This window comes from Corvus brachyrhynchos, unplaced genomic scaffold, assembly GCF_000691975.1.
Source record: "Corvus brachyrhynchos isolate BGI_N302 unplaced genomic scaffold, ASM69197v1 scaffold319, whole genome shotgun sequence".
In the NCBI taxonomy this organism is placed as follows: domain Eukaryota; kingdom Metazoa; phylum Chordata; class Aves; order Passeriformes; family Corvidae; genus Corvus; species Corvus brachyrhynchos.
Genome location: NW_008246065.1, coordinates 2,446,292 through 2,468,391, shown reverse-complemented (window position 1 = coordinate 2,468,391; position 22,100 = coordinate 2,446,292). Strand labels below are relative to the sequence as shown.

The window sequence follows — 22,100 nt, the reverse complement described above, 5'->3', positions numbered from 1 at the left end:
TTTGCTGGTCTAATTACCATGATACAGCACTGCCAATGGCTAAACTTAAGGATATACTCAATGAAGTAGCACCAGTGATTAAACTACAGTCCCACAAAAGTATTTCTTACACATCTACGGGTTTAAGGAAATCCAAAGAAGCTGCAGGCTGTGAAGGGTGAGGGGCTGTCAGGAAGGGGAGGTGACAGTTGTAATATGGGCATTAGAACAGATCAAGCAGACAAGGAGAAGTCATGTGCCAGCTACAGTGGCAGACTGGACTGTGACGTAGAGGGTCCCTTCCAGGGACATGCCCTAAGTGATCCATCACTGGCAGGACTTGAGATTAGACAGTATTCAATTAACTTCACAACTGAGCATTTTTAGCAGAATAAGATACAGAAAGTACCGACTCCACGCTAACATGGTCTCGCCTTCCATGGTACAATACATACTTCTTCAATTACTTCTGCAAGTTTGCACCTCAGGTTTTCCAGTTCAATGGCCAAGGTCTTCTTTTCCTCATGAACAGATACGATTTGATCTCGCAGCTCTGCAGTTTGAGGAAGGAAATGAAGAATATATTTTATTCGAAAAACAACAACAAAGGAAATGTCATGGCAGTGCAAGTACAGCTGAGTATGAAACACCTGAACTATGTGTCCAGCATCAGTTGTAATCAAGGAACATCCTCAATAATTTATGAGCTTTGCATAAGTGTCAAGTAACAGATCTATAACTGGGCCACAGTCTCAGCTTTACTCTGTTGAGGTAAGCTCCTTGTTCAGTCCTGCTGTCTTTATTTGCATTCTGAATGATTCATTTCCTGCTATAACAGGGCCAATCCTGCCACCGCAGAGTGTCCTCAGTCCTGCTCAGGAGACTGTCACATCACAGAGACTCTGGTATGGGGGCAGCAGAAAGTAATTTTTAGGAGGCATCCTTTAAAACAAATTAATGCACTTCAATTCTTTTTGGATTGTGAGTTCTTGTCACAAGGGAAATAAACAAAACAACAGGCAGTTAATACTTGGGAGGTTTTCACTGAAGAAATTGTCCTGAACAGCTGCCAATTTATAGTCTTTGCAACATTATGTGAACAGAGTCAGAATATAACCTTTACTGATGGAAGAGCTAATGCTTGTAATTTTCCCCTCAGAATTTTTGTTCCTTAATTATTAAAATATGAAATAAATTAAATTCACAATGGAATAAAACATTTGATTATAATAACTTCTTAACAGGAGATCAGTTTGCATACATAATGTATCAAGGTTTAGGTTAACATAAAATCACCACAAAAATCAAAATTTATTGATATATATTAGCTTTCAGTAAGTGCTCTCATTCCCCACCTGCTTCCAGTATTTCACAGCACTGCTGTTCACTGAACACCAGCCATGGGTTGAGAAAATTATGGCTAATCAATTGCAGATGATGATGACATGCTGGATGTCATTCTGTTTGGTCTCACATCTTGGAAACGTCCATTCTACACCAGCATCCCCCCTCCCAGTTCTGGAGCCTCAGATTTATTGTCCTCTAAATCAAAGGCATACACTTTCTAAAGCAAATAAAAAGACCCGTTTTCCCAGAAGATTCTTGATACACATTGTTCGTTTTAAGGATTTGTGCTCTCCAGAGAAATTAATGGGGAAAAAAGTCTCACTGAAATTCATGGTACCTGGATTAATTATGGTTTTACAACACATCTATCAACCTCACCATCCAGAGACGAAGGCACATCCACATACCACAGAGAGCCTCAGGTTTTACTGCCTTATTCATGTATCCTTACAGAATAAAGTCGTTGGAGGGAAGAAAGCATTCCAAGAAATATTCAGTACATTCTTGAATGGTGAGAAGGCTAAAGGACTTAGAAGAGCCCGAAATACCACTTTTCATGCTTTAATGAATTGTTCATCAAGACAGAAAGCAGATACATCAGAGCCTTTCTACAGTATTTCTCTAGTTTGACCCTGCTACCCTCCTAAAAATGCTCCCATCAGATCTGCTACCTTTGTTTGCTCTCTAAATGCACTCTTGACACCTTTCTCCAAAGAAGGCAGGAGGTATTCCAGAGTCTTATTTCTCATTCACATGGGTTGCATGGTGTGCATCACACCATTTGCTGCCTCTTTTCCTACATCTATAGGGTATAAATCTGCTGATTATAGAAGGGTACTGTGACACCTTATTTCTTGGGTGGGATTCTTTCACAAGCATTTTTACAGTACATGTTTTTCCTCAGTGATACTTTGTACCACTTCATTGTGGCTGCTGCACTCAAAAAGACAAGGTCATACTGAAAGTTCAGAAAATCTCTACTTAAACATCATTTGCTACTCTAAGTTACAGTCTGAAAAACAGTGAAAGCTTTTTTTTAAGAAGTTAAACACCTAATCTCTCTTGTCACCCAATCCAGAATGTGGGTGTTCCCCTTTTTTGGATACTATGACACAACAATACCTAAAATCATGATGATTTCATCACAGAGATGAGAAATAAGGCTGATTTTGGATGATGGAAATATAAACTGGCTTTCAAAAAAGAACCAGAAATTTCTGAAAAAAAAGCACAGATCTGTCTTATCAATATACTTCCATGTTCTCAAGCTTTGCTGTTTTACCCAGTACAACAGTCCCTTTTTAAGCTGCTTGTTTGGTAATAGCTCTGGAACATGAATGAAGTTTGTGCATACGAAGGTACATAATGGAAACAGAAATGGAGAGTCCTGTCTGACAAGCTCTGAAATAATGACATTGCAGTTAAAAGTGACCTTGTCCTTCTACTTAACTTTTACCTTGTTAAGGGTCTTAGGAAATATTTCTTTTACTGACTCAGTAGCACTGAACTCACTTAGCTGGGTAGATCTCATTTTCCTACTGCATTTAAGTTCCTCTGCAGGCTGTATATCCCCCACCATTTATGTTACACACTACCAGCCCACCATGTTCTTAGTCATACCTGGAAATCCTTTGATTCTGACCACTCCCAGAAGCATGACTTGGAACCAGACCAACCTCTGGTCCAAACCAACACTGCTGTTCTTAAGACAACTTCTGCCTTGAGTGGTGGTGTAGGATCAGCAACAATGCTCACCTTTTATTTGCTGCTGACAGTGCACAGAATTGCATGATCCAGAGGTAGCTTCTGTATCCGTGGATGATTCGTCCTCATCAATGTTAATCTCTTCGGTGATAATTTCTGGGCCCAGTTTGGCCATATAAAGCATACTAATTCTTTTCAAGGTCTTATTTTCTTTGTTCAGCTGAAAGGTGAGAAGGACAAACAGCAAGAAGCGAGTTAGTCTGTCTTTAAGATGCTGGGCAAGGAAAAAAGTCAACTTTTTTTTTGCTTTATCATTAAAAGATGTATCAAACAAAGAAGACAAAGTAACCTTAGATTACATGTTCCATCCAACATTAGAGTGATTTGAAGATGGGATGCTTGTCCACTTTCTCCTCTGAGAGGTTTGAATTCAACATGATGCTTTATCCATGCCCTTTTTTCCTCTCTAGTACTTCTGTTTAATTACTACTGTGTAGGTTCAAATCAATCAAACCAGTTATCAAGCTGACTTAATGCTACACATGATTTGTGATAGCTGCTTCAGCTCCTCACCTTTAAACATGTACCAGGAGTCCCAACTGAATGACCTGAAGAAGAGTTTGTGTCCCTGAAAGCTCACCTGGTTTTCCCAGCTGTATCAACTGGTTAAATAAAAACTCTTACCTTCTCCTATGCCCTATTTTGCTTATAAACTACAAATACTACCACTACTATATTCGTAGTCACAGTGGTATTATCTCAGAATTCTTTTGAGTTATTACTGTAGAGTCAACATACATGAGATGAAAGCCATCTCATAAACCAATTCTTTATGGGTCAGACCACAAGTCAAAAACCACTTTAGGTTGGATCTTTAAACATATGACTGGTTGGTGGATGGTACAGAAGAGATTCTGCAAGGCATCTCTGTCTGATCAGGAAAAATTGAACCGGAGCCACTGCAAATGTTTAATTCCCTCCTTCACTGTCCTGCATCCAGACACCCCACAGCAGCAGCTCTCTGTACGCTCAGCACAGCCTCAGGGGTGTTCAGGTAAATGTCAGGGTGACTGCCCACCCAACCAGCCAAGCATTCCCTGTGCCCAGGTTTAAAAATGAGACTCAATTTCCTGCTAATGAGACACTATATGTCAAAGTCAACACTGACTTCAGAAGTCCAATACGTAGCTTCAAAGAAAACATACACTGTACAGTTCATGTGACCCTGAATTTTTACCTAAGCCATCATCTTTGATCCCCTTATCCTCAGCCCTTCAACTAGGTGAGATTTACTAAGGATCTTTTTCATCTCACTCCCAAAGAATGAAAGTGAGCAAGTGGGGAGAGTGGTGTGAAGAACCCTACATGGTTTAGTCAGCTCACAGTGACAAACAGCCCCACAGAGTAAAGAGAGTCTTTGAACTGCCCTTGTACGTGCATTACAGGGAAAGTGCAGAGAAGAAGACAAGTTGCATAAATGTGTTCATTTTCTTACTTATATGCTGATTGTCTATCTTATGAATTCTAATATAGTGTCATTATGCAAACAATTAAGTAAATACCTCCAGAAAGTACATTGCTAATGCATCTAAATTAAAGTGATTTCTTGCTGGTGTGATTTTTACCATATCTAAGGATGTACTTTGGGCAGGGAATGGGATGGGGGGGAAGGGGGAAAAGGAAAAAAAAAAAGGCAGTCAGCATTGCTAATGAAATTTGGTTCAAAATTGCTGTAATCCATTTTCTGATGAAGTGGCTCAGATGCATTTTACACAACCAAAAATATATAAGAGAGATAAAAACATTCTTTAATAATAATGCACTTCTGATGAGATGGAATATAGAAAATTACACACTTGCTAAATTCATCAGACTAGACGCAATCAACAGAGCAGTGGAGGTCACCTTTCCCCTGCCCTCACTTTGCTTTCATAAACAATCACCTGAAATGTAATGCAGTGGTTGACTTTTTCCATTTGATTTAGACACTGAAATGCTCATTATTGTTTTCACGCAGAGGAGTTCTAAAACTTATTTTCCATTTAACCTAAATGCATATGAAAACTAGAGATCAGGATGCTGGTCCATGAAAACAGAAACTACATTAAAATGGGTATTCTTTTTCTTTAAAGGCAGGAATGGTATTTTGCATCTCGCATCTGGCTTTTCGTTTTTTGCCACTTCCAGACTATTTCAAAGCTCCACAAGATTATACAGAAACACATTAAGGGTCATGCATACAATCGCAAGTTTTAAATAAATAAAGAGATAAATAGGTGAATAAATAGATTAGATAAAACAGCATCACCATGATTCTTCTCACCTTAGAAGCCAAAGCCTCAGCACTTTCACGGCACGTCTTCTCAATTTCAAGATGGTTCTGAATACAGTTTACTTCCTCAATAACCATGTGAGAAACTAAGGGAAGAGTTCAAAAATTAGTCAGTATTTTCCAGAGTTTGACACATGCCTCCCATGATCAGAAACAGCACATCTCCTTTTGCTAACTTTCAACGTAAGCATTTCAAATACAAGTGCCTTAGATAATCTGCATGGACAGGAACTGTTTTGAGCATTGAATACTTGGTTTGTTTCTTTAAGCAATTCTCTCAAGCCATGTTTGCAGCATTAGAGCAACTGCAGAACTGAGCATAAACTTATGGAAGCAGAAGACCAGCAGGACCCTTCCTGACCATCCTCATTCCTCATCTGTATTTCACTAACACTTGAGGAATCAGAATGAGATCTTTAGGATTATCCCTTAAGACTGCCATCAAGACATTTTCAGAAGAGTGGATCCTTGGTGTTTTTAATCAGCAAGATTAACACAGGTGTATTACAAAGTTTCTTTTCACTTTCTGGTCCGTTTCTTATTTGAAGTCTCTCTGTGCTTGAGCAGGCCCTAAAATAAGCACCACGGTCTCACCTACCTTCACTGTCCACAACATAAGATTCCAACACACTCACAAAATCTGGACCAAATCTTGTTTTGTAACACAGGAAACCAATGCAAGTCAGAAAAAATTTAAAAGTATAGGTACATTTTGGCTTGCATTCCACTTAACTTCCAGCAGTACATATGTACTTTAGTAGTGTTCAAAGTCTTTTTTCTAAGGGACACGTTTAAGGCTGCACAGGGGAGCAAAGCAGAAAACCCAAGAATAATTTTCCATTTCTCAGGCTCATGGATGCAATTCCCCCTTGGCTCCTGGCACTCTCATCCATCCTAAGCAGCAGCCTGGACCATAATTCTGCAAGTCATTGCATGGCACAGATTCCTTCTCAGCCCAGTGTCAGGATTTCAATGCACGGAAAGGAGCTATTTGCAGCTGAACAACACTTTGAAGCAGGAACAAGGCTGGAAAATATAGCGTAAATACAGAGGATTTTTTTTAATAGGATTTCCTTTCCTTTTCATCAAGATAAGCTTTAAAACCTAGTGATTTTATACCACTGGGTAGAAAAGCCCGATACACAGAGGTCATCTTAATGACCATAAAACAGGACTTCAGGATAGGAAAAAGAAGGCCATCAACAAATGTTATTTATGCAGCTTTATACTTAGTATCAACTGAAGGTTTCATTGTTAAAGTTTTATTGTTATCAGAGGAAACCAGCAACACATTGGTTTGCTGAGTAGCTGCATGAAAGACACAAAATCTACAAAAAAAGAAAAGGCAGGGGAGCCTATTGGTAAATCTTGGTCTAAAAACTATATTCACATGAAGCCTTCTAACAGCAGAGAAACCAGACCTCTTTCTTTGGTTGTCTTTTTTATTTCCATTTCTCCTGACTATGGAGAAATTACCTGCTCCAAGTGTGCCACACCAGCTGCTACGTTTAATTTGAGAGAGGAAAAGTTTTAGGTGGTACATGACCCTATCTCTTCTGTTTTTATTTTGCTGAGCCCTGGGAGCTCTCAGCAATGAGATGCTTTGGGCTGGATGAGGGAGCAGTGGAGATACAGAGCTGCTCCCATTTTACAGACAGGAATCTAATGGCCTCAAGCAAGGCTAAAGTTAGGAAACAAGGATCAGGCTCTCATGGCAGAACTAGGGATTACTCTTGGTTCATTTAAACTTAATTAACCTGCAATTATGATTAACTCAGGGGAAAAAAGTCTTTCCAAATTAAATACAAAAAATATATTATTTCCTAAGTCTGTCCAAAGTTCTTATTATGTCAATATTAATATTCATAAAGAAGCACTAAGTGGCCTGAAACATCTCTAACCTTGACAGTTTTTTTCAGGGGTAATAATAATCCGCAGCAAATGCAGGCCAACCAAAAACCACTTAACTAATTAGTAGTTGCAGTCACCGAGAAAACATGAATCAACACTGTTATTACAAGTGGCACATTTGAGTGGCATCTAATTATGACTTGATGAGCACGATACTTGCATTATCAACATTACTACTGCATCCCATCAGGGACTAAAAGCTGCTGATGGCATTGACTGCGAGAAACTCCCCCTCAATGGTACTGCAGCACCCAACAATCTCCTTGGCAGGGGCACCCTCACTAAATGACATGTTAAGCGTAATTACTGGTAGACATTGTAAATAAACAGGATTGGAAGTGAAAATTGTACCAAGTGCATAAGACACAATCTGACACATTGGAAGTGGCAGCCTTAATTGAGAGTTTCTTTGACTGCTCAAGATCATTTCAACTGCATTTCTCGGAGGACAGTGATTATAACTGTGGAGACAGACGGCATAATGGTATCAGCACTGCTGACAGAGCAGTGAATTAAATTGTATCTGCTGTTGTGTGAAAGCCTTGATGAGAGGTACAGATCCTTAGTGGTCTTATCATTATAACACAATGGTCATGTTGTCATCAACCTTGCTGGCTCCAATTGAAAAGAAATGATTGTGTGTTGAAGCTTTCCCCCCCACCACCACCTTCTATCTCTTGTGCTCAATAGAACCAATTTTCAGAGAGCTATGAAATCACGCAATAGGGCCTAAAATGCAGCTGCTTGGCATACAAACGGGGCCCCATTAAACTGGAATCACACACAATATGTGTTTATGCCAGGAGAACAAATAGAAGCTGAGTACAGGCCAAGTTTATTCACAGACACAAAGCCAATGTAGCTCTTCATCAATATAATTGCCTTTTATATTGTCGTTTAAATAATGGGCTCCATTATTGCTTTAAAATCCTAATATTCCTGGCATTTTATCACTATGTTTACAAGGTATGTCCTTTAAAAATGTGAAAGGAAGATAAAAGAAACCTATAAAATCTTACAACATCAAATATTACCTCAAATTTTAAGTCTTAACTACTTGACATTTTCTGCCACACTCCAGTATTCCTTATATCATAACAAAAACAAAACAGGCAGCCGTTTTTCCAGAGGAATTATACTTCCTTCTTAGGGAACATTCTTGCTTCACAGAACAGTTACCTAGATAATTTAAGGCAGTAGACAATTCCTGTTGATTTTAGATTATTTTCCGTAATTGTATCACACCAACTATTATAAAACAGAAGTGAGCAAATTCCTCTATTAACAGAGTCACACAAAAGTACAGACCATGTGATTTCCTTCTCCTGCATTAACTTCATGCACATTTCTGATGCTTCACCGTGCAGTTCACTGTACTGGCACAAACCAGACATAACAGACCACAATCCCATTGTAATTGTCTCTTCTAAGGAGCTATTCCACTAGGATACTTCCACTCCCATTAGATGTGCTTTGTTGCTTCCAGACACCATAGGGTTTCAATAGAACCATTACCATGAAAGTGTAAAACTGAATATTGACATTCTCACAGTCCAGACAAGATAGAACTTGCACTAAAAATTACCACGAGAGCAGTTTGTCCTAAAACCTTTTCCTGGTGTGTCTGTGCTTAACGTACTATTACTCCTTCATGAAAAAAATTGCCATTATTATTATTAGGAATCTCAGCAACAGCATCAAATCCCACTCACTTCAAGCATGCATCATTCCAAAAGTCACTTGCAGAATCCAGGTGAGATAGAGCCACATTTGCACCACTGTATTTTCACCACTTTGCACCTTGAGAATGACTACCTGTGCCAGAGAGTACAAATGCTGTAACAGCATTTAGTCCGAATATGGGCAAAGTCTCACTGGACTAGCTCCTTAAACACAGCTTTGAAGGAAAACAGCAAATGGACCTGAATCTCAGCATTCTTAACACTGCTGTAGAGCATGCAGAACTATGTTCATAATTGTCTACATCAAGAAAATCACACGGATATTATCAGCTTACTTTTCTGAAACTCCTCCAGCTTTTTGACAGCCTCATCTCGTTCTTGCTTGATTTTGTCACACTGTAGGAGAAGAGAAAATTGAAATGAAACACTGATCCCAGTTACTTAATTAGCAGTCACAACATGCAAAATCAACCAAGATCAATTGCCAGCTCCACAATGTACAGAAGCCTATCAAAGCATTTCTTTTTCCCTAAAGCCATGTAAGATCGATGGAAACTATGCATTAAAAATTCACTACTCAGAGTATTTCCTAACCAAACCGGCATGCTCTACTTGATTTAGGTTCCAATTCAGAGCTATTCTGAAAATATTTTAAAGAGACACATTATCCAAAACTGATATAAACAGTTATCCATGTTACACCAACAGTAGAAGCAATACTTTGCATGCCAAAAATAGGCTGTAAGTGTATTTTCTTTAACACAAATAGACTCAGGAAAGAGGCCTACATTTCTATACCTACCATGTGCAAGGAAAACCTCAAAGCCAATTATCAGGGACATGCTGTTTTTAGTTTCATAACATCATGAGGAAAGCTTCAGCTTTGTAGAGAGAATGACACTCATTTTCATGCTTTAAGGAGTTCCCATCACCCCAGTTTTATTAATTTTGTGGTCATTGCTAACACTACACAGGTCTGCGATCACTGATCTTACGATGGAACGGTTTCTTCAAACAGAAAGAATAAAACAGATGTTAAATAAAGTTCTCTAAGAAAACCCATTCTGTAAGTAAATGAAAGAACTCAAAGAAATGAGTAAAATTCACAAGAGACACAGTCAGTGATTAATCACAGTGTGAAAAACACATGACCCAGGGGGAAGTATGACTGGCACACAAGGTGCCTTACACACACATCCTTCCTCACATGCGGCTGGGCATGTTCACAGCAAAAAATCAACCTAAGACCATGAGTTAACTTCTGGAAGAGATCTGTGTGACCGAGCTCCTTACAGTCCAACTCCAATTACAAGGATGCTGGCCACTGGAACAGAACTGGGGGAAAAAAAAACTACAACCCTGAAATGATTTTGCTCGATTTTCAGTTTTTCCACATGAGGAGCCACTTTGAGTTGGCTGGGAAAGGAGCCTGCTGTTAAGCAACAAGAAGGGGGAGAGTCCGATTCAAAGGCAGCCAAATTCAAGAGAACTCTTCTATCAGCCATAGAGGACCTTGGATGAGACTCAAAGAAGAATCTGCACTTAGGCAAGGCGAGGATGCCACTGGTGTTGCCTCAGAGGCAGCTGATGGATATCTGGGGAGCAAAAGGAGCTGCACTCAACAAGCAATCTCTCTTCTAATGGCAGTGGGGTGATGAGGCTTCAAGGGACAGGGGCTGAGTATGGGGACAGGTCAGTCACCAGCTGCTCTAAGGACTGTGAAACAAGGAGCACAAGGAGCAAAGACGTGCTGAGCAAGCGGCGCCAGACGAGGACTCACCGTTTCCTGGGGCCCTGTTAACAAAGAACCGGTTAAGAGAATCTTGCACAGGAGAGCTGGGGAAGGGAAATCTGTGCATGTATCTTGCTGCTCACTGCCCTCCCTCTGTTTTCTCAGCAAAAATTTGTGTTACCTTCGCGGCAGAAGTGCAGTCAAAGAGCAGAAGGCAGTGAAAGATGCAGAAAGCGTTTCTGGCTATTCCTGCAGAGCACAGTTCACAGTTCTGCCGTAAGAGGGGAATTGGTGTGAGCTGCTGCTGCCTCGTATTTCCCAAGAAAGACACCGCAGCCACACTGACATACTTCACCCACGGATTTTCCTGCACACTGCAAGCTTTCAGCCCACTGCACGCTTTCAGCCCACTGCACATTAAGTGAGCAAATGCCTTTAGTGGTCAGTTTAAAACCCAGAAACATTAGCATTTTAAGGATCTCATCTGTTGCCTGAGGAAGCCAATGACACTTTCCTACTGATGGAAACCTTGATGTAGAGGACATAGCACACTCCCTATCCCAACAACACGAAAAACTCCTTTCAAAATCCTCCAGGCAGCACGCTGTAAGGCGTAGCAGCTTTCCCTGTGCAGGGAAAGGGGAAGTTAAATGACCTATTCCACTTCACCTCGAGTGCTATTTGCAGAGAGAGCTCCATTTGGACCACGGCAAGCTGACTATTCTCCTCCTAACTGCGACATTTCTCTGCACAATCAGGGTCTCCAGGCTTGGGTCTCTGCAGAGCAATTCCTGCTCCCAGTTGAAGCTTTCTCAATACTTTCTTTTTGCTGCTACTGTGCTTCAGAATGAAAGAGGAAGAAGAAAAGGAGAGCGGGAGATTGCTGCCCTTGCTGAAATGATCAATGGAAAGCACTTTGCCTTCTGTCTTGCAATCAGAGCCATGCAAGCAGAGCTGTTATAGGTCCTTCCAAAAAAATACCCTAGTTTATCTTCTAAGAATTAGGAGAATATGAGATTCTCTTTAACTACTTAAACTGTTCCAAATTTGAAATTTCCACAAAAATAAAAAGCCTATAAACTATGTTTCATAGTAAAAAATACTGTCATCCTTTAAAATAAATTGCCCTTAACCTTTAAAACTCAAAAGTTTAAAAATCAAAATTTAGAAGTATGAGCTGCTCATAAAATGCTCCACAGAAGCCTTAGAAGTTCATGATCACCTCACTTTTCAAAAAAGCAATTTGAAGCACACACAGTAGAATCATTAATGGACAAAATTATCACTATTCCTAAATATAGAAGGCAAATAGTGTAACATTACTCTAAAATCTGCTGTTCACTTTCCACATTCAAGCACATACAACTGTTGTGGAGAAACAGTTTCCATGTATTTACTAAGCTTGCCCTTGTCAGTGTTAAGGGATAGCTCCACATTAAAGAGCACCCTTGAATAAAAATAAAGAAGTTTGTAACTCCTGGATTGCCAGTCAATTTTCTGTCTTTAACTTAATTAAGAGTTCCAGCTTCTCTGCAAAGTAAAATAGGCATTTATTCTACTTTACTGAATATATCTAGTATCAGTAATCTAATATTTAAACCACCACTATCTCACTTAAAAAAAACCCCAACAATGTAAACAGACAATATTGCAGTCCTGAACTGGCTATAGGAGTCAATATAATCTCTTAGCAGTAAAAATACATTGCATTTGTATTTTTAGAAATTAACAGTCCAGTTGCCAAAATTAATTTTGTGAATAACTCCATATATTCTTCATCTTTGCAGGTGCAAGTTCAGAAGATTTGTCAATCCCACTCCTTTCAGATTTTTGCCTTCTAGGTACCTACCCAATATACAAGGCAATACTTTAATTTCTAGTTTCTTGTGTATTCTCTACTTGCAGGCTTCTTTTTTGCCAACTATTTTGCACACAAGCTCCCACAGAATTCAGTAAAAGGCCTTCAAAGGGCAAAAACAACAGGGAGATTGTTCAGTCCAGATATTAAGATGCAAGAAGCTCACGTAGTAGTCATATAGTCAATTAAACCATTGCTAAGCAACACAAGACACAATTCTTTCCCATTTACACAGATTGTGAAATGTATGCAGATTTTGTTCTAAATGCTTGTTCTAAAACTGTGAGTTTGGTGCAGTGCTCTGAAGTATCCAATGACATTTGCAATACTCTACTTACAGAAACAATGAGCATGTCATCAAGGCAGAATCCCTTCCCCATTCCCACTTGGTGACAAAACACAAAATCCACTGCATATGTGTGTTTTAACAGAGCAAACACCATGAATGACGTAACACAGATACTGTATTACACCTACTGTTTTGGATAGCTGTCTTGCTTTTTTTTTCCCCCTACTGGCAGCATGACAAAACACTGTCAAAACCAGCGTTCAGAGTCATTTCTATCTGATTAGCAAGTAGTCAAATATTTATTCATGATCTGACTCTGAATATGTCAGAACTGCATATTAAGTCACCCACATTTGTGTGCAGCTGAACGTTAGTTATGCATTTTTGGGGGGCTGGTATGAATGTTTTGTTGGTTACATCAATAAGAAAAGGTGACCTAAGAGACATAATCTACCAATATCATTTTGGCTCCATTGTTTCTGAAAGTATTTAAAAACACTAACACAAAATACCTGGGGAAATGTTGTCAGAGACTCCACCAGTGGTCTCCAAATTGGCAGTTTTGCAAGGCAATGAGGAAGAGACACTGTGGATCAAAGACCTCGTATTTTGCTCCTGAATTTCTGTGGTTATTAGCACCCTTTTAAAGCAGCAGTGCTTTGAACAAAGTAACCCACGTAAAAGTCAATTTACTTCCTAATTTTAAGAAAAAATACAGAACAAAGAGCATGCATTTTCAAAAATTAAAATTATATCTTAAGTTAGCTGCCAATTATCCACCAAGTTCCCTGTGTCTAATGGAAACTAGGATAATTTCTGCATGCACAGCTCATCTTTCAGAGCCATACAAGTATAAGAGTGACTTAGAAAATATTCCACCAAGTGTATCAAAAGCACACACACACAGACTGCTATTTAATTCCTCTGTGGCACTTTCCACAAACAGTCTGCAAGTCACCTGCTAAAAAAATTAACTTCTCCTTCTCCTGTTGATGCAATTATGTGACCACAATTGATACAGAGGAAGCCATTTGCTCACATTCACAGTGACAGACAGTGGCAGAAACTGAACAGAAGTCACCCACAACTTCCCAGACCCACAGGCAGAGAAAGTCTGTGCTACATTTTTCCAGTAGCAGGTTTGATTCTGCAGAGCTCAAACTAAGATACAAAGCAGGAGATGCTAAGGACCTTTTGGGATTAGGGCCATAACACAAGGACTAGCTTCTTCCAGTAATGGCACTGGAAGCAAATATAACCATGAACTCTCTATCAGTAGATTCTTTTTTTTTTGTGGAGGAAATGCACTGAGGGCCTCACACTTAACCACTTGAGCCCAAGCACTTAAACAATGAACCATGACTGCTCACACAAGCACACCAACTTGCAGGATGGAGTTTTTGGATGGAGAATACTTGCGTAACAACTGAAAATCCAGCCCTGAGCACGTGTTTAACTGATTTGCTCAGCTGGGAATGTAATCCTCATGTGCTCAAGCTTGGAGGATTTTCAGGTGTTATGCAAGTATTCTGAAAAACTTCAGAGCAGCCTTCAGCTGAAACACACAGGAGCAGCTAGAGATATGCATCTGTAGGAAAGAAGTCTTGTGAGAGAGAGGAGCAAGGAAGCAAGAAGAGCAGAATGGAAGAAACCTCAGAACATCTCATTCCATCTCAATTTCAGAAACAAACTTTTCATTGAAATTCCGTCTGAAGAAAAAAACCTTAAAATAAAAATGTCGCTCAGGAAAGTCTCCCCAGTTCTTCCTTCCCAAGCTAAACAAAGCTTTGCAGAAGAAACACCAAAGCTGATATGACTTGGGTTCAGGGCAAAGCTGGAGAGCCTGTTTTTCATGTGGTGTACACATGTCCTGGCATGACACTCCCCACATATGAGAGAAGCCAACAGCTAGCATGGGACAAACTAAAGGAAGAGAGCAGCAGAGGGCAGGATGCTGAAATCACTTCCAGGTGAGGAAGCTCCAAGGCTGCAAATGGTTTGGAGAACTGCAAGAGAAACCTGCCCAGGTGTTAAACATGCTCCTACAGGCCTCCCTTTCCGCTGTCAGAAACAGGATTCTGGGCTGGACGGAATCTTGGTCTAACTCAGTTTTATTCTCATTTTCTTCTGAGCATTTCTTCCAAACAGCAAAGACAGAGGACAGATATCCTGGGATATCCGAGACTTTGGTGAAGGACAGCAGAACAGGAATGCAGCAATAAGCAAAGTGAAAAAAACAAGGAGGTCAGCGGATAGGAGGGAATGAAGAACAGTATGCTGACCTCAGTAGAAATACATAAAATGTTTGCTCAATCATAAGTGAACATAAGTTTCAAATTTTCTTTAATAATAAAAAAAGAGTTAAGGACAAGGTGTTCTCAATACAGCCTTGAATTGCAACATTTGGAACTAAAAATGACTCTTCCAAAATGACTTCAGAAGAAACTGAATTAAACATACATGCCTTGGCAGCTAACAGGGATATGAAAACTAACAGGTTTCTTACATCTTCAGCTCACTCATACTGGAGAAAGAAGAATTTTGTTTACAATACAGTGTAGCACTGACTCCCCTGCATTCCTCCCTACCTTCGGAAATCATATTCCTACATTCTGAATGTTCAGAAGGGCTGGCTGAGGGAAGTTGTTCTCTTTTTTTCTTTTCAGTAATTAAGTCCCCTGTGTAAATGAAGTCATAATAAAACAAGACTTAGATTGAAGAGAAATAATTTTATCTAAACACATGACTTGGTCTGTTCTCACACTGTAATCACAAACTTGGTAAAGCAGCAATCACTTAAAGTATATTTACAGGAAGTTTTCTGGAGTGGGACAGCCAGAATAGTTGTGAGAGTTGCATTCACTGCTCCTTAAAACATAGGTACAAGTAATATTATTAGTAAGTAACAGTGAACTCAAAAAAGCAGTCAACAATTTGCCACAGTCAACACAGTATTCTGGTATTTAGCATTTTAGTATTAAATGAATAATTGACATATACAAACCTCTTCTTTTGTTTTCTTATTTTCTGCTCTAAGCTCTTCATATTCGCCAATAGCTACACATGGAAAAAAAAAGAAAAAAGTTAATATAGCAGTACCTCTTCCCAAATTTGCTCTCCATTTGATTAAATTGAAAACTCTTCTGTTTGTCTACACAGACTTCTTAAATAACATGGGTCATAAACTTCATTAATAGCCTATTAATATCTTATGAACTGGACATCCTTCTAGAATTGAAGCAATTAGGAAATGTCTGAAAAAGATGGTAGCTCCCAAAACAATCAATTTTGATCAATGTAGAATTAAACAATCTTATTGATTGAGTTCAAAAATTACAAGGTGAATACACTGGTTTGCAGTGACAATTTCAAACCCACACTGGCTCAGGTTACAGATCAATCCTAGAAAGAATGGTTCATGCAATATATAGGTACCTGCACAGTAGCTGATCCCTGCACCAGGAAAACCAGGGTCTCCCATCCATCCCTTTACTTTGTCCCCACTTCTCCTTATGTACCCAAGACTCCTACCCACCCCCCATGCTCAAGAAGCAGGAAAAAAAAAACCAAAACGAAAACCAACAGGCAGATGAACAAAAAAGAAACCACGCGTGTGAAACAATGTATTTCCTACACAGAACACAAAGGCTGTGCCTCTTGATCACTGCTCCACTGCCAAGCTATTCCCTGTTCCCTTCAGGAAAACAAGGGAAGAGACTTCTACCATCCAGATGCAAGAAAATGAATGAAAATTGTATCAACAGATACAGTTCAAGCTCCCTCATACTTGAAAACTGCTCACGTTCACTCGCCTTTAAGGCAAAGTCATTCTTGCCATTCGATACTCTGCAAATGACTGCAAAATGTAAATACAGATTTGCCCCACCCTCGACAGCTCTCTTCTGTTCTCCACAAACAGAGAACTCTGAACCATTAGCCCTGAAGGAGAAAATAACAGAATATTCTGGGCTATAGCTCTTAATCCACCCAAAACATATTCCCAGCCAGCCCTGCTCTTTCTTACAGTAAAAGAGTAAAACCCCAAAATAGCCAACGTGAGTGAACACAGCATGTTCCTTCACAACAATGACCACATTTATGCACCAGCTACACACTCCACAGCTCAGCTGGCCAGAAGAGACTGACCTGTAAGCACATATCAATGCCCTTTATCAGTATTAAATAAAGTAGGTAACTTTGTATGCAGAAGCTCCTTTAATTTTAACTTAGTCTTTTGATTTTTAGTTGTGAACCTGTGTCTCCTGAACCTGAATTTGCTAACAAAATGTAAGTATTATCTAAATTAGATGTTTTATATATTAGGTACTTACTGTGGCTAAAAAGCACTTATTACTAAAACAAGGCCATAAGGGTAAAAGTATATAATGACTATAATTCACAGTGAACCACAGAAAAGACACCTTCATTTACCCAGAGTGAGGTGGTGACTCTTCCTACTCTTTTTATTAAAAAATTAATCTACCCCTTTCCTAAAGCTGCATATTAAAAAACACAAATTAAAAAAAAACCCCAAACTTTAGAAATGCTACATGCATATATACTTCAGTATTTATATTGCAAACCAGGGTGGCCTTCAAGTAGACTGAGAGCCCTTCCATGCCAAATCAATAAGTAATGCCACTTCTGCACTTCAAACCTACTTATTTAATCAAAAAATAAGTAGAGCTGTCAAAGGAAGCAAGTATCATTCCACTGTTTATGCTTCCATATCATGGACCAGGCATGACTTTACTGGTACAGGCAAGAGAAAGAGCTGACAGTGCAAGAAGTCCTCTGCTCAAGATGAAACAAGCTATCCAGATCAAGTCATATTTTGTTGGTAGAAGTAAACTAACACCTGCCTTTTTGGATATATCATTAGAGGCAGAAATACCCCTGTCAGCACCAGAGGCTTTAATGGAGCTGCTGCCACCACATTCCTCCTCCCAGTGTACATGGAATAGGAAGAATCAGGCCAAGAACGTTGTGCAAACTCTCAAACAACAACGGCCTCCTACATGTACAGAGTGCATGCGAAGTGCTGTCAGAGGATAAACAAAAGCCAAAAGGGATCAATTTTTCCCTTGTTCCCCACCTTAGGCTCAAAGATCCCTTCTGCCAAATCCAGGTGATCAGTACTTCAACAGGATGCAATATGGCACTAGCAGCACCAGCCAAATGCAAACTATTTCCAAATGTGCCTGGGCAGCATTTTTAACACCTCCTCCTGTAAAGGTGAATGTATGGGATGGCATTACACTCATCACTTTACAATGACTCCAAATCTTGACCCAGAATACATAAAACTATTATCAGGCCTAAAGCTTACATGGGCAAAACAAGCTTTTGGTCACATATCAGTTGCATCTGCTGAAACTTACAAGGCTCAATTACCAAACAGTTGTTAATAAAATAAACAAATAAAAATCACCTAAGTACATGAAGGTAATTGTTAGGTATAAATAGTGTAAGTCAGCTCCTGCATCTGCGTTCCCGTACGCCTTGATTTTACTCAAATCTGTGGAAGTGTGTACAAGTAATTTTAATTAAACCCCAAATTTGCATCTTGCAGTCTTACAGCTTCCTGGAAAAAACAGGGCAGGGAAACTAAACACGCCACTGCCTGATAAAGACCAACCACTAAGTTCACACCAAAAGATTTGCCTTCACAAGTTTCTGAAAATAAGATAGGGTTCAATACAAGAAACTGAAGTGGGAAAAACATTAAAACTCTAATACATTCAAGCAGGATGTGTTCTGCTGGGGAACGATGGCTGCTGTGTTTGAAGATATACACACAGGTACATGGGAAAAAATAAGTTGTAGAGCAGATGACTACAGAGGGGAGTAAGGCAGTCAACAAGGTGTCCTAAGAAACTTCTCTGGCCATAAAAATTACCCACCTGCCACAAAGAAGAATAAATTTTTCAGACATTAGGAGCTTGTCAATAGCAACATTTAAAAGGTACTGCTCTGAGATACTGCTGCCAGATTGGCAGTCTAGTCCGTTCCTTAGAAGATACATGATGTTCCCTTATTCAAATGCTGACATTGTAAGAAAAAGTTTTAAGAGATCAAATAGATCATAATTTTTAAAAAAGCATGCAGAGCCATAGTGTTTGGGACTAGAAATTGGAAATCATCAAACTTCATCAAACCCAGCCAACAAACACAGAGCAAGGGTAGACCTTTTGAAAATGAAGAAAATCCAGGCAACATAAACACCTTTGTATATGTGTGGTTAACAGCAGTTGTTAACCACTGTAATTTAGCAAAGTGACCAGAAATGTGGCTCTGACAGTGTCAGTGTTGAAGTGTAATTTTACCTAGTTTATAACTTCAGACACTTTGACCACTGACTCCTGTTTTCAACTGAACAAAAAAGGGACTATTGCAGAAGATGACTCTGTCTTTAAGGGCAAGGTACCAGCAGTGCCAATAAAACCAGAGACAAACAAGGCAATCTTCCAGGCAGGTAATCAACTACTGTTAGTCAAGTTTGCTACCATTCCTCAGGCTCTTCAACCAACCACTAAGGACACAAGGTTTTGTTTGCCAAATTGTTTTTTGTTTAATTCTTACCCATAGGAATATAAGGCCAGTTGAATAGAAGCGTGCACCATTGGAAACATCACTATAAGTACAGTTAGGCAACAGTATTATTTATGGCAGATCTGCTTTATTAAACCAAGCCATTTCAGAAAACCGTTTGAGGAATAAAACTCAAACAACACTTTAAAGTCCAAAATATCATCAATACAGAGATCTTGTTTCTTCATGATGCTCACCTTAAGCTTGGTAATGGAGCAAGCTGAAGAATGATCAGTATCAGGTATCTGAGTCTAACCCACAGGACTTGGAAAATTCAGCATGGGTGAAAGATAAGCATATCTTGCCCACAGATGGCTTCAGTGTCCTTGTTGCTGCTCAGAGCTCTGCCAAACAGCCAAGCAAATTTGCCCAAGCCCCAGGGAGCCTCACAGCTGCCACTGAGCATTGAGCGGGCAGCTACAAAACACCTGCCTCAGGTTCAATCTCCTGACCTTGGCTAGGAGAAGTATAAGCAGCAGCTGAAATGCGACAGCAGTCAGCCAGATGCTGCTATCTGCCTTCCCTTCTACCTGTGACACTATTTCTCAGACAGTTCATTTACCTGGTGCCAGGCAAGTTTCTCAAGACTAGAAAATCACATCCTGAAAAAGAAACCAAGGAAATGGCTACTGAAGGAATGTTTTCTGAAACCTCTCCAAACCAATCTGTGTTTCTCAGAAATCTGACTACACATTGGGAATCTGAAGCCATACACCATTCTGAACAAAATAAAGATAAGACAATACCCATTATCCCAAATATTCAGATCAAGCAGATCCTTCCAGCAACTGCATTTTTTTCCAAAATAATACTGTTGCCTACATTTGGAAGCAATAAACAGGAAAATTAAGAGACTCTGTTTAACAGACCATCCTAAAATTACTTGAGGGAAGTTGGTGGTATCTAAAATAGTCTTGTTTTGTTATCAATAAGAATGGAGGGGACACTATTCAAATTTACAGTATATAAAGAGTAAGCAATTTTACTTATCTACAGTATCAGTATGTTTTATTTTACTATTAGAATAATTTCATTTCTCTCATTACCTTCTCATTGCTTGAGCTTTTTACTCTAGGCACCAGACTCATCAAGTTAACACAATTTAACTACTGATTTAACTATGTGTGCTACCATATTTTTTGCTTAGTTTTAGATGTAAAACAGAATAGGTTTTTTTTTTCCACGGGCTAACTTTCTGCCTACCTGAAACAACTTTCTCACCAGCGACATAATCACAAAAGTGTATGTTAGCATCACAAGAACACACTAGAACTCCTGTGTTTAGGGATGAACATCCACCAAGAGCAGAGCCTTACAGGACCTAAGTGTCTGCTAAGTACAGCTTCTATTTCAACAGCTCAGGTGGATCTGGGACAGCCAGTCCTCAAATTACAGTAACTTTCCCTTGAACTAATTCCTCTAGTCCTGTAAAATTTCCTCAGACATTAAAGGATACCCAGCCCACTGGTGGAGAGTTTCAGAGAGCAGAACTGAAGCCCTGCTCTAAACAACAGGCTCAGTTTTCTCTAAATAATAACCCAAACTTGTCTTTTTTGCAACTGATTGTTGTCATTTTAACAAATGCCCTCTGGAGGCAACAGTACTGGAAGGAAGGAGTCAGTTAGCAAGAGAACCAGATTTTGAGCCTTACTTTTTGGTCTCAGATTGTCAAAACGCACAGCTGTAAGATTATTGTTTTACACCCACTGAATCTTTCCAAGGCAGAATCTAACTTGTTGCTGGTAATCGTGAATTTCCAAAGCTAAGTGTACAGGGAAAACCTAAAAAGTGCCAAAGCAGGTCATAAATAGTCCATTAATATCCACATGAAACTTGGTTAAGAACAGCTTCTGCTATACAGCAAAGGTGATGGAGTGCATTTATGGTCAGAATGAATGACAGAAAATTGGGCACTTATCACACCCCTGTAATTTCACTCTTTTACACAATTTTGTCCAATAGGTCCTTTCCAAATAGCTCATCCCAGGCTCACAGGAGACCAGGAGAGCTCAGTTGTGGGAATTTCCAGCTGTGAATTCCAGAGTGGTTCCTTCACACCTCCTGCACATGAAGCTGTGGCACAGGAGGGAATACTGACCACTTGGTGCACAAGCAGATGTTCACAATTCAAACAAATCTTCAAACATTTGAATGTGCCTACCTGACTAAGGCTGCACCTCTGCTGGATCAACCTGGCTCAGGGACAGACTGACCACAGGGGAGTTAAAAAATGGCTTATGAGCACCCAAGCTCTTTTCCACGCGCCTTCTTCCAGAAGATTAAATGTTACAGTGTTTTAGTTTCAGAGTCAAACTGTGCACTCATGAAACTGACCATGCTGAAATTCTGGACTCTTCTACTAAAGCACCGAAAGTGACTCACACCCAGCACCAAACCAGCCCAGGATGGAACTACCAAAGCTCTACAGAAACTGATGGTGCACCAGGGCGAGCCCTGAGCTATCAGCGGGAAGCTTGCTCGCTTATGAGGACTGGCATTGCAGCTGTTTGATGGGTCGGGTGAGGATCGGATCCTGCAGCACGGAGCGGGAGATGAGACACGCTGCCAGGTTAGGCACAGCCCGGCACTCCACGCGAGGCGAGGCTCCGCGCAGGGACAGCGAGGCGGACAGACTGTCAGCCTGCAGCTGTCCGGTCCTGCGGGCTCTGCGGTAG

At 39.9% G+C, this 22,100-nt stretch overlaps 1 protein-coding gene across 2 annotated transcripts in view; it reads right to left on the bottom strand.

Moving 5' to 3' along the window:
• SHTN1 (shootin 1) overlaps positions 1-15,895 on the bottom strand; it is a 47,982-nt gene extending 32,087 nt beyond the window's left edge. For both annotated transcript variants that reach the window (XM_008643192.2, XM_008643193.2), the window contains exons 1-5: positions 15,839-15,895; positions 9,291-9,351; positions 5,354-5,448; positions 3,082-3,250; positions 435-532 (exon numbers count right to left, since the gene is read on the bottom strand). In XM_008643192.2, the coding sequence (XP_008641414.1) occupies positions 435-532; positions 3,082-3,250; positions 5,354-5,440 (354 nt within the window). In that variant the 5' untranslated portion in view covers positions 5,441-5,448; positions 9,291-9,351; positions 15,839-15,895. The remainder of the gene's footprint in view (positions 1-434; positions 533-3,081; positions 3,251-5,353; positions 5,449-9,290; positions 9,352-15,838) is intronic.
• Positions 15,896-22,100: the final 6,205 nt, after the last annotated feature.